This window comes from Cololabis saira, chromosome 3 (assembly GCF_033807715.1).
Source record: "Cololabis saira isolate AMF1-May2022 chromosome 3, fColSai1.1, whole genome shotgun sequence".
In the NCBI taxonomy this organism is placed as follows: Eukaryota; Metazoa; Chordata; class Actinopteri; order Beloniformes; family Belonidae; genus Cololabis; species Cololabis saira.
Window position 1 is genome coordinate 20,600,711 of NC_084589.1, and position 16,377 is coordinate 20,617,087.

Sequence of the window (16,377 nt, forward strand, 5' to 3'; positions counted from 1 at the left end):
TCAGTCATGCAGTCGTTTGTTAATGGAGTTTAACTATCATCACTAATGCTTCAAGAAAATGATTGAACACAATATGCACACGAGTCATTTTCATCTTTGCATCCTAACCCTTCTGTTTTGGGAGGTGGTTACATGGAACACTGTAAGAGACCATTGTGTGTTATTTTTGATGGAGACTCACCCTGCCAGAGGTTGGTAGGAGGGAGGAGTTTCAGGCTGCTCCTTTTTTTTTTTTTTTCTGTGCACAGCGACGGAAGTAGCTGAGTGGAGTTTTACTCAAGAAACTTTCCCGTGCGTGTGTGTGAGTGAGTTTGTAAGCAGGTGTGGCCTGTGTGAATTCCAGGCATAATGATAGGCTTTCAGACACTGACAGCCCAGTCAACAGTCTGTCTTTGACTCATAACCACTAACCGAGAACACACAGCATTACTGAAGTGTGTGTGTGTGTGTGTGTGTGTGTGTGTGTGTGTGTGTGTGTGTGTGTGTGTGTGTGTGTGTGTGTGTGTGTGTGTGTGTGTGTGTGTGTGTGTGTGTGTGTGTGTGTGTGTGTGTGTGTGTGTGTGTGTGTGTGTGTGTGTGTGTGTGTGTGAAAGAGAGAGAGCACAAACATGTGAAAGTGTGCAGTGTAGGCTGAGTTTAATACCACTGGTACATCGGTGGGAGAGGGAGGAGACAAGGAGAAGGGTTTGGGAAAGAACAGTTGACATGCTCACTTACTGACAGATCGTTGGCAGTGTGCTTCATCTCTCCTCCTCCTTTTCTCTCTGTGTTAGATAGAAAAGTGCTGGAGGCAGGAAGCTATCGTTGAATCTGAATTATTTTTTTTTCTTCATGGAACAGACAAGCCGCTAGACTTTCGATAGAGATTCTGTAAGATCAGAAGATAACTGAGACACAGCACATCAGACTTTTTTGGATACAAACGATTCATCAAGCAACTTGAATGAAATCAGTGGCAATGCTGGTCTTCAAATCCTGTCTTGGAAAACTGGTATGCGAGGATGGGTGTGTGAAGGGCCGGCTGGTGAGGTGGTCCGGTTTGGATGCATGTGTATAATTAACTATGTGCAATATTGTTTTGGCTTTGTTTGCATGTATTTATACATACAAACCCATAAAAAAATATGAAGTCAGAGAAAGGCACAGAAGCTCCTAAAATCCTAGACTTCGAAGGGATGTGGCTTATGTATCATGTTTGAATGGATATGTTGATGGTTTTTGTGTGCTGTGTTTTAATCATTTAGTCAATTGACATGAATTTAGAGTGGGACAGTCTCTTTGATCAAGGCACCTAATTTTATCCCAAAAATGTTATTGAATCTTTAAATCCAGACCTGATTAAGTCAATATTCACACAGTGTTATACTGCTGCAGAGCGACAGACGAAAGCCATAAAAACAGTTTTGTCTCAAAGAATAGAACACTAATGACAATCTTACTCTCCTTGTAAGGTCACAGGAAAAGCAATGTGGTTCACCGTGTGCTAGAAAACGGAAGAAAACCAACCCAGTCATTTAACATAATTGTGATTATTGATATAATTACTGTAATGATAAGTAAAGCTGTCTTATTGGATCTCCAAGTAGTTGCACTTTGAAATGACCATCCTTGAATGTGACTTTAGTTCATGTTACTATTGCTGTCAGAATGACCACTTATCATTGTTTCTGCTTGTTTAGAAACCAGACACAAGAAGTTCTCGAGGAAGTCTGGACCGAGAGGAAAGTGGACTCCAGCCGCCGGTACGTTACTTTATTTAACTGTTTGCTTGTCAGTGGCTGTTCTGTCTTAGCTGCCGTCTTCCCATCTTCACTCTTAGAGTTGTGACCGTTTGCATTCTTTTCTCTGAACTTTTTGTGTTACTAAGCAGAGAAGATGTCTGATAAAGGCAAATCTTAGCCAAAGCCAGTGTTATGCTTGAACTCACTGTGGCATGTGTTTGTTATGATTTGAGTTGCGGACCACGACGCAGGGACAGGAAGTGACCTCGTGGGGGGTGGGGTCAGCTATGCGGGGTCAATGCATTCTCACAGCGTCCCTAAGTATTAATAGACGCATACTGGCATTAAAAGGAATTACTAGCGTAGTCTGTCTGTAGCTGTGCTTGTACTATTTTGCAAAATGTTCAGTTATACAAAGTACACAATTTGAAAACTTTTTTTCCCTCTTCTATTGATAGTTTCGATAGTTTCTCGTACAGAATATTCATTTGTAAATCCTTTTATAGTTTTTTTCTGTTGGTGGTCATATTACTGTAAACTTGGAGAATGCAGAGTTGAACCTTGAGCTTCATGCAATCTCTGTTGTTTCCCTGATGCCAGCAGAAGTTGTCTTAGCAGCCTGAAGTTGCCACGGGCCAGATATTTCCATCTCTGTAATTCATCTCTCTGCATGTCCTCCTCCTCCTCCTCCCATTGAATGGTTGTGGCTTGTGGTGGGAAAATCTCCCTCGTTTGTGCATGCATGTATGTGTAAATTGCAGCGTGGAGTATTTTTGGGTGTCGCTGGTTGTCAGACCACAACACTGATGGTACCAAGACTTTCAGAGCCCTCTGTGCTGTTTTGGGGGGTTTTTTGTTGTTGGTTTTTTTTTCCACAGTACTAAAACAACAAATATGCAGAAATAATACAACAAAGTAGATGGAGAGTTTATGGCAGCATTTTATGCCCATAGTTATCAAATCATAAAGACGTGCTGCGTGATTGTCTTCCAGTTCAGAAGCTGGAGCTCTAAGAAAGGAGACACCTCCTTATCATCCCTAATCATCACAGGAATGATTTGCTAACAAAAGTAACAGACCACACAGCAGGGAAAGCTGGAGAAAAATGTGGAGCTCCTGTGCACAAATACAGACTTTGTGTTGTATGACAAAATTAAACTGGATTCTTCTGGTGGTTTTTGCCTCTGAAGTTCTCATTTTCTGCAGTCTCTGATTATGTCTCCGGCTGTGCACTTGCTAACCCAATGTTTTTGTTTGTTTGTTTGTGCAGACAGGAAACCAGCACATATACCAGCCTGTTGGCAAATCAGGTAATAGATATGCTTCCACAATTTACATAACTGTATAATTGAGCCACATAACCACTATTGTTTTAGTCTCCTCTCTCATCCTTAATCTTCCAAAATATGTAGGTCCCACATATCTATTACATAGCTCTGTTATTCGCTCTCACGGTACAGATTGTGTATCTGCAGCCTTTCTGTCTTTACTGCAGCAGGTCGAGTTACAGCGTGTGTGTGGCACCATGTGCCTGCACCGGTTATAGTTTCTTGCTTCAATATGTTAGATCTGATTGTGAACTTTGCTGCCATTTGTCCTGGTAGTGAACTAGCCAACCACTGTATATCTGCACTGACATGTCAGGGCTCAGAGTGGCAATTTACCAAGCTATGCTCGACACAGGGAAAATCCATATAGATTGATACTGAAAATGTTTTCTATTGGTATTTATTTATTTATTTTTATCTAATTTTATTCCTAAATGCTAAATTAAGTTATTTTATCGTGTTTCCTATCTGCTACTCACAGATGTTGATAGATTATTATATCGTTCACATATTAAAGTGGTAATTAATAATTACAACATAATAGAAGACAGCTGCTGGGGAACTGGAGAAGTTAAAACTGAGCATGAAGTCATTTTTACCTTTTACGTGGTGTTTTCTGCAGAACACCCAGCCCCCCCAAAGAAGCCCCCTCGACCTGGAGCCCAGAGCCAAGTGGGTAGTTTGGCAAGTCTAAATACTGGAGACGGGTACAATGATGGAGTCAAGGTACACAAGGACATAAATAATGTGCATTAGTCTTTACCTAAAAAAAAAAAAAAGTCCACACTCGCTCTTCTGTGAGCATCTGAAACAGCAGTGTTCACACTTTTCAATAATGCAACAGCAGAAATACACATTGCATGTTTTTAATGCTGACTGCATTCATGTTCTCCCTTTTATCTTCTTGTCTTTGGCTGCTTCGTCTCTCTCTTCCCTCCTCCTCCTCCTCCTCCTCCTCCTCCTCTTCTGCCTTACTGTTGACCCATAGCCCTGGCGGGTAAGCAGCACACTGTCCGTGTGTGTTTACAGTGTGTTTTGTCACCTCGTGGTCCATCAGCTCCTTGATTTCCTTGTCCAACTTATTACATAGTTGACATAACATGCTGATTCCATTCCTGCAGTTGTCCCTGGTGTGTAGATGGGTTTTTAATCGCCTTTTTTCTCCAAACTAACATCCTAATCTCGTTGGATTTCAGATAATTGAGCACTACTGACACTGTTCTAAGGCTTGAGTGAAATTCCTGTTGATCACTTTTTTTGTTTTTAAATAAATTTAGTTCTTTCATAGTTTGGTCACAGTTTAAAGGGGTTTCAAAGTTTTTCCTCATTGCAATGAGGCACTGCGTTATTTTTGATTAGTATGTAAAGACCTTTGCAGCAATTTAGGGATTATTACGAAAACAACTCTAGTACGGAATACATTGTTTTGTTTTGGAATAGCAGATTAACAGTTAAAGTGATAAAGGCTGACCATCATGTGTATACAGTTGAATTGTTATAGAAGCAGTAGCTGTGTCTGGGGATGTTAAAGTAACTTTAGACTTGAGGACAGATGTCAGAGTGGAACAGAAGAAGTAAATAGTCCACATGAAGATCAAAGTCTGGTTCTCGCCTGTAAACAGTGGACACTGCCACCTAGTGGCCAGAATATTGAACTATGTCTCACAGTATTTTCCTGAGGTTGCAGATAGAAGTTTTCTTAGTTTTTATCATTGGATGTGTAGGGAGTCAGGTGGTCCTTTTTCCTCCATCTCGTCCCACAAATCTGTCTTACATACATGTTCTCGTTCTCTCATTGTTTAGCTGCAGCCTCAAGAAATAAGCCCGCCCCCCACAGCCAACCTGGACCGCTCGAACGACAAAGTGTACGAGAATGTGACGGGATTGGTTAAAGCTGTGATAGAGATGTCAAGCAAGATTCAGCCAGCTCCACCCGAGGAATATGTACCAATGGTCAAGGTAACAGTCTATTCAAGAAACAAAAAGAAAAAAACTAAACTTGTTTTTGCCAATATTTGCTTCTAAAATCAAACTGGGAAAAAAAGAGAACACATTGATTTCTGATATTTCCATTTTGAGTTCAAATTCAAAATGAAGAAGTTCACATTTTTCAGAGGCATTAATGGAAGTTATCTCTGATCCATTGAGGTTTGTAAATCAGTCTACATTGTGGAGGCCACACATACTAAACTGCATTCAGAGTTGATCATGTTGAATGAATATTCTTACATTTATCATATACTTAGTAAGAAATGTATACAAGAGTATGTCATGTGTAGTGGTTTTGAGCCCATGCTGTTTGTTTTGATAGACTATTTATGCCTTCAATGGGCATAATCAGTCTGTAAGTTCATTCTCTTCTACTGCAGTTTACAAGTAAAGGCCTGTGTTCCATCTGCCGCTCATCTCGTGCTTGAATTTCATCCAAGCATAAAACATCACGCCACCTTCCCATGCAGTCTACCATGTACCTGTAAAGGCAGATTACATAATTCAGATGGGCTGTTAATTCACAGTGTGTTGAGAGGACGATCAGTGTCACTGAAGTAGCGTTTTATCTCAACATACAAATAAAGATCTGCAGAATAGTCTGAAATTGTGAGCAGCAACTATAGACGCCTCCTGAGCCGGACCGTTGTGTGTTAAGCATCAGTTACCATGGTGGGCTAGTCAGCGTGAGTAAGCATTGTGAAACCATTAATCTTGCTCAAGAGACAACACCCTTTTTCAGGGGAATTTAATACAACAAAGGAAGATTGTGGCTCTTGGTGAAATTAAGTTGTTTTTATGGTTCTTTTTTTTAAATAGTCATCATGTGATTCTGAAGTTGACAGTACTGAGCACCAACTCCTAACACACAAGCATACGTACATGTGTGGTGGAAAACCAGGGTAACCAAACATTTATTCATTTATTTTTGACCTTTTATTCACCAAAGGGAGGACTTCCCCATCCTTTACTGCAAATTTACACTTAAAGTTAAAACTAATTCACTGACAGAATATTTCTTATTTTTTGACATTGAGAGGAAACCGTGCTTCACTGATACTGACCTGATCTTTTTTTGTATTTTATGAAAGCACACAGTTTAAAAAGAATAAGGAAGTAATGGTGTGAATATGTAATTATCATTAAGATTAGAAGTTGAATATGTCTTTGAATGTGCAGCTTACACAATGCAGACGAACAACAAACCTGCAACGATTGATCATTATCTGTTTTTCCATCTTTAACCTCAGCACCCTTATTGCCCAAGTTTCACCATATGTTCTTATTTATTTGACGTATTTTAGTTCCCTTCAGGGATTTTACAGATACTGTTTTGTGGTTCTGTTGTAGAATACTCAGGAAAACAGGAAAAATAGTTTATATTCAGACTTTGTCATTCCAAGTTGTGTGCTTACTTTGTACTTCCCCAAAATCAACAGCCTAATTATGTAATTTCAGTATCTGATATTAGACTTTATACAAACAGAATTTGATAGTCAGCGGTGACACTTTTGCAGCCAGTTGGCTAATATTTCGTTGTGTTTGTTTCTGTCGTCAGTATCAGAAACTGCTGACATCACTATGCTGGTCACAATCTCACTATGTTATTAAAATGTATTTTTCTGTTCTGAAAAGAAATATGTGTCTTTGTGTTTCAGGATGTGGGTCTGGCGCTGAGGACGTTATTGGCCACAGTAGATGAGACTCTACCTCAGCTTCCAGCCAGCACACACAGAGAGGTAGGAACACACTCTGCTGCCAGCGTTCATACTAACACAATCTACATTTCATATATTTCCCTGCTTGATGTGTCGGGTTCTGCTTTGCTTGCAGATTGAGATGGCGCAAAAGCTGTTGAACTCTGACTTGGCAGAACTAATCGGGAAGATGAAGTTAGCCCAACAATATGTGATGACCAGGTAGATACCAACATCATACCCATATGATCAAAGAATCGTTTTATGTATCTATCCTCTGTTCTCATTCTCACTTATTTTGTTTGTTGCTCTTCATTGTAATTCCTTTTGTCACCTAAAGGAGGCGCCACAGTTCAGCACATAGTATTACAGTGTTAATTCCATCTACTGTACCTACTACTGCTGCTGCTTAACAAATGTTCCTGTTTGTAGTCTCCAGCAGGACTACAAGAAGCAGATGCTGACAGCAGCTCACGCTCTTGCTGTTGATGCCAAGAACCTCCTGGACGTCATCGACCAATCACGGCTCAAGATGATGGCCCACTCTCGCCCACACTAGCCCCACGCCGGCTGAGCCGACCAGCGGGAGACGCGGCCCCTCTGTGGTCTCTGTTGGTAGAGCAGAACTAAAAGACTCCTGGTTTAGTGGCGTCAGTCGTTGACAAAGGATACTGCATTACCCTGCTGGAGTGAACAATGGCTCCTCTCTTCTGATCACATCCCAGGAAAAATCATTTCATGTTTAATCCTGCATTAACCTGGGATTAAATTCTCAACCACTGTGACTTTTCTACAACAAATACAACAACAACAAAGCAACAGCACTTCCTGAATCAGAGACTTGGCAGCTTCACTCTCTTAGGACTGGACTATGACAATGGGAGGAGAAATGCAAACAAGATGACATTTTTCACGTCTGTGGAGGTCTAATGCAAGTAAAAACTTTTGACTGCATCCGACACTGTCCTGGGAGCGGTTTGGGCTGCAGTTGCTGGCGGAGGATTTCTCACTGGAGTCAATCAGAACCTGATTGAGCTGTGATTGGTCGGAAACATATCTATGAATTTTCACAGTGGAATTGAGCCAGCAGCCGTGTCAGTGTGCTTATCCAGCATATGTTTTGATCTGTGGTTGTGAAACATAATACAGGCAGGTCAGACTAAATGTTTTTTCTATTCTGCTTCGATCATGCGTGATGCTTCGAGCAGACACTTCCACAAGACCACTCAGTCAGCCCGGAGAAGCAGCTTCCACCCTTCATACCTTCCACCTTCTCCCTCCTGAATCTGGTCACTTGTTCCCACCAGCTTTTATTTATAAACTGAAATTACAGGGGAGGAGGCGAAGGGAGGAACAGAAAAAGCAGATAAAATCTTCAGGGCAGTATTGAGAAAGAGCACGCTTTTCTCTTTCTTCTGTTTCACTCAGCATTTCCCTCTCGTGGTCGTCTCTTCTTGCGGTCTTCCTCAGCTGCTCTCTGAGCAGGTTCTAAAGACTCCAAATGTGAAGAATTAAATCTGTCGGAGTAAACACTACAGGAAACTTCTCAGTTTAGTTTACTCTTTATTTATCGGCTGGCTCCATGTTTTGTTGTGTTCTTTTCGCGGTCACAATCTTCTTCCTCTTTACTAAAAAACTGTTTGTAACTCGGAATACAGACGGATATATTTCTGATTATGACTGAAGATCAAAGAAGTGCGATCAACTAAGCAAAGAGTTGATTGCACTAATCCGAACTGCTTCTGTGGGGCAACCACCTCCTCTTTTTCTCCTCTTTTGCTCCCAAGCAGTCCCAGTACGGTTCATATGTTCCTCATAGATGACTGGTGTCGCACCTATAAGTGTCCAGTCACAAAGCAGTGACATAAAAACTGCATTTCATGGCAAACACGTTGCACCTGTAACATTCTGAGTCCCTGGTTCTGTCAGGCGTGTTACACTTTAACGAAGTCCCTCCCAACAACAGTCTCCAAGGAAACAAACACACACCTGAAATGCGGAGCCGCATGACTGAAACTCGCCGTGGAGTCACAAAAACACTGAACTGAAAATGCAGCGGATCACGTGTGTCTTTGTTCGTACTGACCCCACATGGAGTTTGACAGACTGCTATATGAAATATATTGGTGACTTTACTGGTATAGCATGATATACCGGTAAGGAGAAGAGCATATTTGCACAGCACCGGAAAAAACAAATCCCACATCCTCAACTTTTAATCCTATTCTACCCTGATGTTATTTTCTGTGTTTAACACGCAAGGAAATTATCAAACATCTGGGTGTTTTATGGATTAAATTGTTGTAGAAAAAAAAAAAATGACACGCACACAAAAAAATACAATCTATTTTATCTCAGTGTTGTTGCGTAAATCTGCTCATGTTGGTATATTGTAAGCTATACTGGTGTGTATCACTGGTGAATTGTACAGAACTCGTACTAGTAAACACTGGTTTTTATTTTGTCTTCTGGGCTCAATCAGCCACCTTGTCAAATAGGAGTAAAAAAAACAATGAAATAAAATAATTATGAAATGGAAATGAGTCTGTTATCCATGAGAGTTTTATTGGAAACCTTTCAGGTTTTATGTTGAGAATATGAAGAGGTATTGAGTTGTTATTTCCTGTTTACACTGCCATGATAATAATGATGGTTGGTATGAGGCATTTTTTATTGTGACATAAATGATTAAGAAGCACCAATAAGACATAGTAGCTTTATACTAAGGTGCAAAAAGACAAAATAGTCTTCTCTTTATTAATTAAAGAAATCTTATAATCATTCTTAATGTATCTGAAAAAAAAAGATACTGATTGTTTTCCAACATGATTTATGGAGGAGATAACATTGTTAAACTACAAAAAGCTTTTTAAAAAATGTGGAAATCAAAATGCTAGAACAATCAAAGGCATATTTAAGTATCTACGAGTTGTTTCGTTTTTATATCACACATAGCTTCAATCTTATAAACATGGGAAATATATAACAATTTGTGTCTCCAACCTCTCTCCAAAGGTATTTACAGGAAGAATTATATTACACAACAGTAGAGTTTAGACCAGGGGAAGGCAACCCTGGTCCTAGGGAGCCGCAGTCCTGCATGTTTTCCATGTTTCCATGCATCAACACACCCTGATACAAAGGACTGTGTCATTAACAGACTTGTACAGAACTGGATGAGAAGCTGATGACGGCCTTTAATTAGAATTAGGTGTGGTGATGCAAACAGATATCTAAAACATGCAGGAGTGCGGCTCTTCTCTGACCGGGCAGAGGGGAGCCCTCTTGCCCCGACGGGACGTTTGCTGCTGGAAATTGCAAATTCAATAGTTGATTCTACAACCTGACCTTGACAGAGCGGCTTGGCAGGCCGCTCCAGTCACAGTCTCCCTGGATGAATGAAAACAAGACGCTCGGCTCCCACTAACTATACCGGCTGATAACATCAAGTACAATGGTTGAGGAGTAGATCTGGTGCATAGTACACAAACATACCACACACACACACACACACACACACACACACACATGCAAGTCTTCGTTATGATGTTGTTAAATTTGTTATGAGTATGTTGCTTTTCTGTGCTTTTTTTTTTGCACTTTCACACTGTATTTATACACAGTGTGAAGATGCCTTTTTTTCCCTCCTCCATCCCAGTGTCATCCTTTCTCAGCTAATTGCACCAGTGTACCCATGTCATGTGTTGTCATCTGTTTTGCTTTTTTTCTGTTGTCTTGATGGGTTGTACTGGCAGAAATTTCGCTGGCTCAGTGATAAATAAAGCTCTACTGTAATCTCTTTAGGACCAGAGTTGCAGACCCCTGGTTTAGACAGACAGCAGCGCAGGTGAGTGTGACTGAGCTCAACGCAGCAGAGGCAGTAAAACACACACAGTGAAGAGGAGGAGCGTGGGTGTGTGAGTGGATTCTGCTGCGCTGAAGTTGCACAGGTTGTAGCCGTGACAGCAGTTGATTGAGTTCCCGTTTCCCTCCTGGTCCACGGAGGCGCTGGAGGCAGCTCCGCTGCATGTGGCCATGCTGGCGCACTGCTTCACGATGGCCTTCATGACCCCTGAGCAACGGCACAAACACAAACAGCAGTCTTTCAATCATACAACCAGCTCCAATACTGCAAAGAGCCACACTTTCATTTAGTGGTACCAGGGGTGTGTGTGTGTTTGACCAGATGTTCGGTCGCAGTTGTTACCCAGAGTGTCGACGGTGGTCATGCACGTGTCGAGCGGCTGCTGGCACTCCTGCGTGGTCAGGTTGCACTCTTCATTGGTGGCTGAGGAGCTGCACACGTAGCACTTGAGTGGCAGCGCTGCACACAAACACCATTCACGGTCAGCTAAACATTAACACATGAACTACAAAAGCCAGCGCGGGGTTTTCTGAGACAATCATTTTAGGTTTACCTTTAGAGGGCGTGTAAAAAGTGATCATGGCAGAACTTCCTGATAGTTTTCTTGTTTTAACCTCAGCTTTGTTTATAAAGCACCTTTTTTCCCCTTCTTCACTATTCATATTTTTATTTTATTAACACCTTGAATTGCCTTGTTGCTGAAATGTGCTACACAGATAAACCTGCCTTGCCTTTCAAACACAAGAGCAACTCAGAGGCCTCAATGGAATACAACATTGAAATCGTTGGAGAAAACTGCTACATCTAATTAAATTTCTTTAACTTAAGCCAACTTAAATTTCACTTGATCGACATTTCAAACTTACAGAAGACGGCTAACTTTAACTTAATTAACTAGATGTTTACTGGAACCAGCTAACTTTAACTTGATTAACATTAAAAGCTTACTGGGACCAGCTGACTGTAGTTAAATTTAACTTGAATAACAGTTTTAAGTTTACTGGAGCCAGTTAACTTTTACTTAATCAACATTATGAATGACTGGACTAAATTTTCCGGACTACGAAAATATTAGTTTCCTTTAGTTTTGATAATACTACAGAGGTAGAAGAAAGTAGTTCTAGAAATGTATTTTATGTGTGATTTGAAGGACAAATCCTGGTCAGAAATCACTTTCACAATTCCTCACAGTAGTACTAGATGACAAAGTAATGTGATGCTGTATTAAAAAATGGCTGGACGGTCTATTTCTGAAGTGCTGAGGTGCAAAGACAACAGGCGAGAGTAGCTGACCTGGTCATCTTAGTATTTTTGTCATGTGTTAGTGCAGAGCTAGAGAAATGATCTGAAAATGGACCCAGTTTAGTATTTGTGACCAATTTTCGAGGAGGTGGGCACCCAGGAACGATGACTTCACAGACACAATGCAGAATCCTCAATGTCAATGTTGAGGAAAGCCCAAAAGAAACAGCTAGAACTGGCAAACTTCTCCCCTCCTGAGCTGCATCTTTTCTTTTTTAGCGAATAAATTCCAATAGCTCCCCTTCTTGTTAATACTGTCACGTTACTCATTGAATGACAAGAAGAATTAAAGCTGCGGGCAGCGTTGATCGGACCCCTCGCACTCATGGCCACTGCCCCCCACCCCAGGTGCCCCCACATTCCTGGGTTAATATCACTATAAAGTGCCTTTGGGGTCCACACCAAAGTCAATTTATCATCATAAGCATATTAGAAAATAACATTCTAAGGTTCTGGAGATGGAGTAAATGACCAAAAATGTGCACACAAGTGTTATGGCAAGTCTCTTGACATGGAATTACACCGTTTTAAACCATTTTTGAATTGAATTCAATATACTTTATTGTCCCACTTGGGGAAATTTGTCTTGGACTCGACAGCTGAGCCACAAATGTCTTGACAGCTACAGTGACAAAAAAATACATAAGCGGGCACACCATTTCAGCAACAATTACACACATTACACCAATTGAAACATGCTAAAAATCACCATAATAAAACACAGTATAAAAAAATATATTAATTAATAAAAGGATCGCAAGTCTTTTGGCCTCATGCAGGATTGTTCAGGAGTTTGATGGAGGTTGGCACTAATTAAAGCGATTCAATTTGCACTTGGAAACCCTGTATCGTCCCCCAGAGGGCAGTAGCTTGTATTCCGAGTAAAGGATGTGGGAAGGCTCGGCCACCGTCCTCTGGGCCTGCCTGACAACTGTTTGATCATAGCTGAACTGCAAGAAATGACGGTCCCTTTTCCCCATCACTTTCACGGCTGTACGCACCAAACGGGCCAGTTTGGTTTTCAGACGGACAGTAAGGTTCCCATACCAGGCTAAAAACAAGGTTCCCGGGTCTGTGCATTCCTTTGTGTAAAGTGTAAAAAGGACAGGAGCACTGACACAACCCTGCGGGGCACCTGTGCTAATTGATTTGATCTCTGAGAGGGTGTTGTTGGTTCTTACCTGCTGACTTCTATTGGTTAAAAATGAAAAATACCATTTATCGTATTTTCGCGACCATACGGCGCGCCGTGTGGAAAAGTGCAGCCTCAGTTTTGTGTGTCATTTCTGTATTTAAAACACACATATGGCGCACCGAACGAAAAGGCGCCGTCTACACACAGACATGGCGCGCCGCCTTGCAACAACACACACACAAGCATACAAGTGTGCGTATTTAAACATAGAGCGAGAGCAAAACTTAGTTTGATTGTGCTTTATTTAAGTTATTACAATCGTTATTGCATTAAAAAGGGGCTGAAAACTTTTCTGTTCAGGAAGTCTTTCCCTGGTCTTTTATTGATGTTTCTATTGTCTCTGTGCTTTTATGCTTTTACTTCTGTTTTTTTTATGTATCTACATTTTATTCCTTTTGTTTATTTTGTCTGCTGGTATCTGTAGCACTCATTTTATGAAAAGTGCTTTACCAATTAGATGAAGAGCATCGCAGAGGTTTATGTTCACTTTTAGTAAAAGTTTTGGGTTTTCTCCGGCTTACTGTGGTTTCCTCCCATTATTAACTTTTACTTCAAGAAATCAGTCCATTCCTATTATAGAATAAATAAAAGGAGTTAAAATCGAGAGTTTTTTTTCATCAATCTTTCCATCATACTGTGATTCTCGATTGGTGGGAAAGTGATATGTACAAATCATCTGCTCTATTGTGGCTTTTTTTTCTGAAATTATTCATCTAAAATACTGGTCATGTACATGGAGAAATTATGTTCAACATTATTTATTACATTTTAATAGGATAAACTTGTCTTGGATACAGAACAAATAGATGAATTAACTGAATGTATTAATATTTTGTCCTAATATTGCAGTGGAGCATAAAAATAGTGTGGTGAGATTATGGCTCTTTTAAGGTTTAGATTTCTTGTCTTTTTTTTTTTTTATCTAATATTTTTTATCCCTGATTTTTTCCCATTTTATCACCCAGTGCTCATACCTAAGTGACAGTCCTGGGCATTGCCATCCTCTACCAACCCAGGGAGGGCCCTACACTGAGCTCAGGTCTCCTCCTTAACCTGAGGAGTGACGGGCCGCTTCTTTTCAACAGGCAGGGTGGGGCCCCGGTTGGCCAGAGGGGGCAGTATAGCCCAGGACTGTTGCATGTTTTTGTGAGGGTAGCTCACATTGCTACCCAAGGGGAGAACATGCAAACTCCACACAGAAAGGCCCTTTCGCCTACCCCACCCAGGGTGTGGGCGCTGAAGTCATGGGGGAACTAACACGCACTTCAGCGCCCACAGCGTCCCCGGCGAGAATTGAACCCAGGACCTTCTTGCTGTGAGAGGACACTCTTCTGATTGGTGAATATTCATGAGGTCTTGCTAATACACAACCTGCCGTAGGGGGCTCTGTGTTGATACATAGATTATATTATTGTTCACAAGATTCACAAAACTGTTAATACTTCTTATAATATATAAATGATGCAGAAATATCGAAATAGCAGTATTGAACAGAAAAGTAATAGCTTGAGAGTTGTGATGGCTTCAGATCTGTCGGATGTGGTAAGATGCTGGCCCTGTTTAACTACCAACTATATCTTTATTTGATTCTTGATAAAAACAAGTCTAGAAATGAAGAATATTTCAACAAATACTTGAATGGAATGAAATAATCTACTGGTTTTGTCTTTTGCGCACATTTTTATTTTCTGCGTGTTTATTGGATAAAGGCCTCATCCAGAGGTCCTACGTTTGCGTGTTTTCCAGGTTGCAATCTTAAGAATCCTCCTATGGCCATGCCAAGACACCACCGGGACATGAAATGTCAGAAATTTTCTTATTTTAAGCAAAAATATATATTTTTACCTATGAAACACTGTTCTTGACTAGAATCTTAAAACTAGCAAAATTTTCTTGAAAAAAAGATTCTTTCTCAGAAATTAGTTTTTGCAGGGTGCTTTTGCAAAAATGAATGAATAAATAGTAAAATGAGAGATGAGTCAGTTTCCTTAAGAAGTATATTTTTTCATGAATAAGTAACTGTATGAGTGAAGCGAGCCAGTGGTCTTAAATCCCATCCAGTAGATAAACTCTTTTCCAAACTGACACTTTATATCACATGTGAAGTTCTCTTTTCATCAGCCAAATGAGTATATTTGATGTGCTTTTTTATATAACAGGTATGAAACGTGGCATCCAGTGAAATGCTACCACAAACTGTTAAACTTTTTTTTTTTTTTTTTTCCTGTGCACACATTAACCTTAAAAACAAATTATACAACTGGTTTTCAAGCATCTAAACTTTGGAGTTAAATATTCATCAACTTTGAGAAAATAGTCAAGTATCACAGAACAAAATGTCCTGTTGAATAAGTTGTTTACTTTTACTTATGTTTACTTACTGCATACAAGCTTGAAAGAAATTCAAATATGTCTTTGTTTATTCTATGATTATCTTTGGATCTGTTGTAGAGATATGTTTTTCAGTAAAAATCTCCCAGAAACAAACAGCAAGTGGCAGGAAACAGTTGTATTTTTAACTAAATTTCTTATTTTGGTAAAAGCTGGAAATCAGAGCACTTCATCAATAACAGTCATTATTCTCGAGTATAGATTTTTGTTGCAACTCCAATACTTTAAATACACACCGTTTTGTTCCACCTGTCCATCAAACTCCATTAACAGTTGCTAAAAGTGAATATGTTGAGGTTAACTCACAGACCTGGAGAAACGAGGAGGAAGAGGAACACGAGGCCAAGTATCATCCTCTCAGCAGAAGATAAAGTCTCTTCCCTGCCTGAATGTCAGCCGTCTGTGGTCAAACCTGTTGTGGTTTCTGTGGTCTGTTTTTAAGCAAGCTCCTGAAGCAGGTCCTCCCACATCCACCACCATCACAGGATAAAGCTGAAAGAATCTCATAAATGTCGTCTCACTGTTAATGATAAACATTCCTCAAGCTTTCTTTGGTTTCGCAGATACTTGATCTTTATTTATCTTCTGTTAATCACAGACACAGCGTGGCATTACTTGACTAAGACGTTTCCTTTCTCTGTGCAGGCAGGTATTATGTAAAGATAAGATAAGATAAGATAATCCTTTATTTTCTCCCTCAGTGGGGAAACTCACTTTGTTTGCAGCAGTACACTTAACACAATGAAAATAAAAAAGAAACAGTGCAAAAAAGCAGGGCCAATGGGCGAAATGAAACAAATGGGCCAAATGGGAAATGAAACAAATGGGCCACAAATGGGAAATGAAAATGGGAAAAAAAATGGGCCCAAATGGGAAATGAAACAAATGG

At 40.3% G+C, this 16,377-nt stretch overlaps 2 protein-coding genes across 10 annotated transcripts in view; one reads left to right on the forward strand and one right to left on the reverse strand.

Annotated features, from left to right (window-relative positions):
• Positions 1-9,278, forward strand: part of LOC133427240 (focal adhesion kinase 1-like) — a 63,578-nt gene extending 54,300 nt beyond the window's left edge. For all 9 annotated transcript variants that reach the window (XM_061716457.1, XM_061716452.1, XM_061716451.1 and 6 more), the window contains 7 exons: positions 1,680-1,742; positions 2,992-3,031; positions 3,672-3,775; positions 4,853-5,008; positions 6,697-6,777; positions 6,872-6,957; positions 7,168-9,278. In XM_061716457.1, the coding sequence (XP_061572441.1) occupies positions 1,680-1,742; positions 2,992-3,031; positions 3,672-3,775; positions 4,853-5,008; positions 6,697-6,777; positions 6,872-6,957; positions 7,168-7,294 (657 nt within the window). In that variant the 3' untranslated portion in view covers positions 7,295-9,278. The remainder of the gene's footprint in view (positions 1-1,679; positions 1,743-2,991; positions 3,032-3,671; positions 3,776-4,852; positions 5,009-6,696; positions 6,778-6,871; positions 6,958-7,167) is intronic.
• Positions 9,279-9,281: 3 nt separating this feature from the next.
• On the reverse strand, positions 9,282-15,920 carry LOC133427336 (prostate stem cell antigen-like). The gene is made up of 3 exons (XM_061716460.1): positions 15,799-15,920; positions 10,943-11,059; positions 9,282-10,807 (listed from the first exon to the last, which is right to left on the reverse strand). Exons 1-3 carry the CDS (start codon positions 15,839-15,841, stop codon positions 10,599-10,601), a joined length of 369 nt encoding a protein of 122 aa, XP_061572444.1. The 5' UTR covers positions 15,842-15,920; the 3' UTR covers positions 9,282-10,598.
• Between the last annotated feature and the right edge of the window lie 457 nt (positions 15,921-16,377).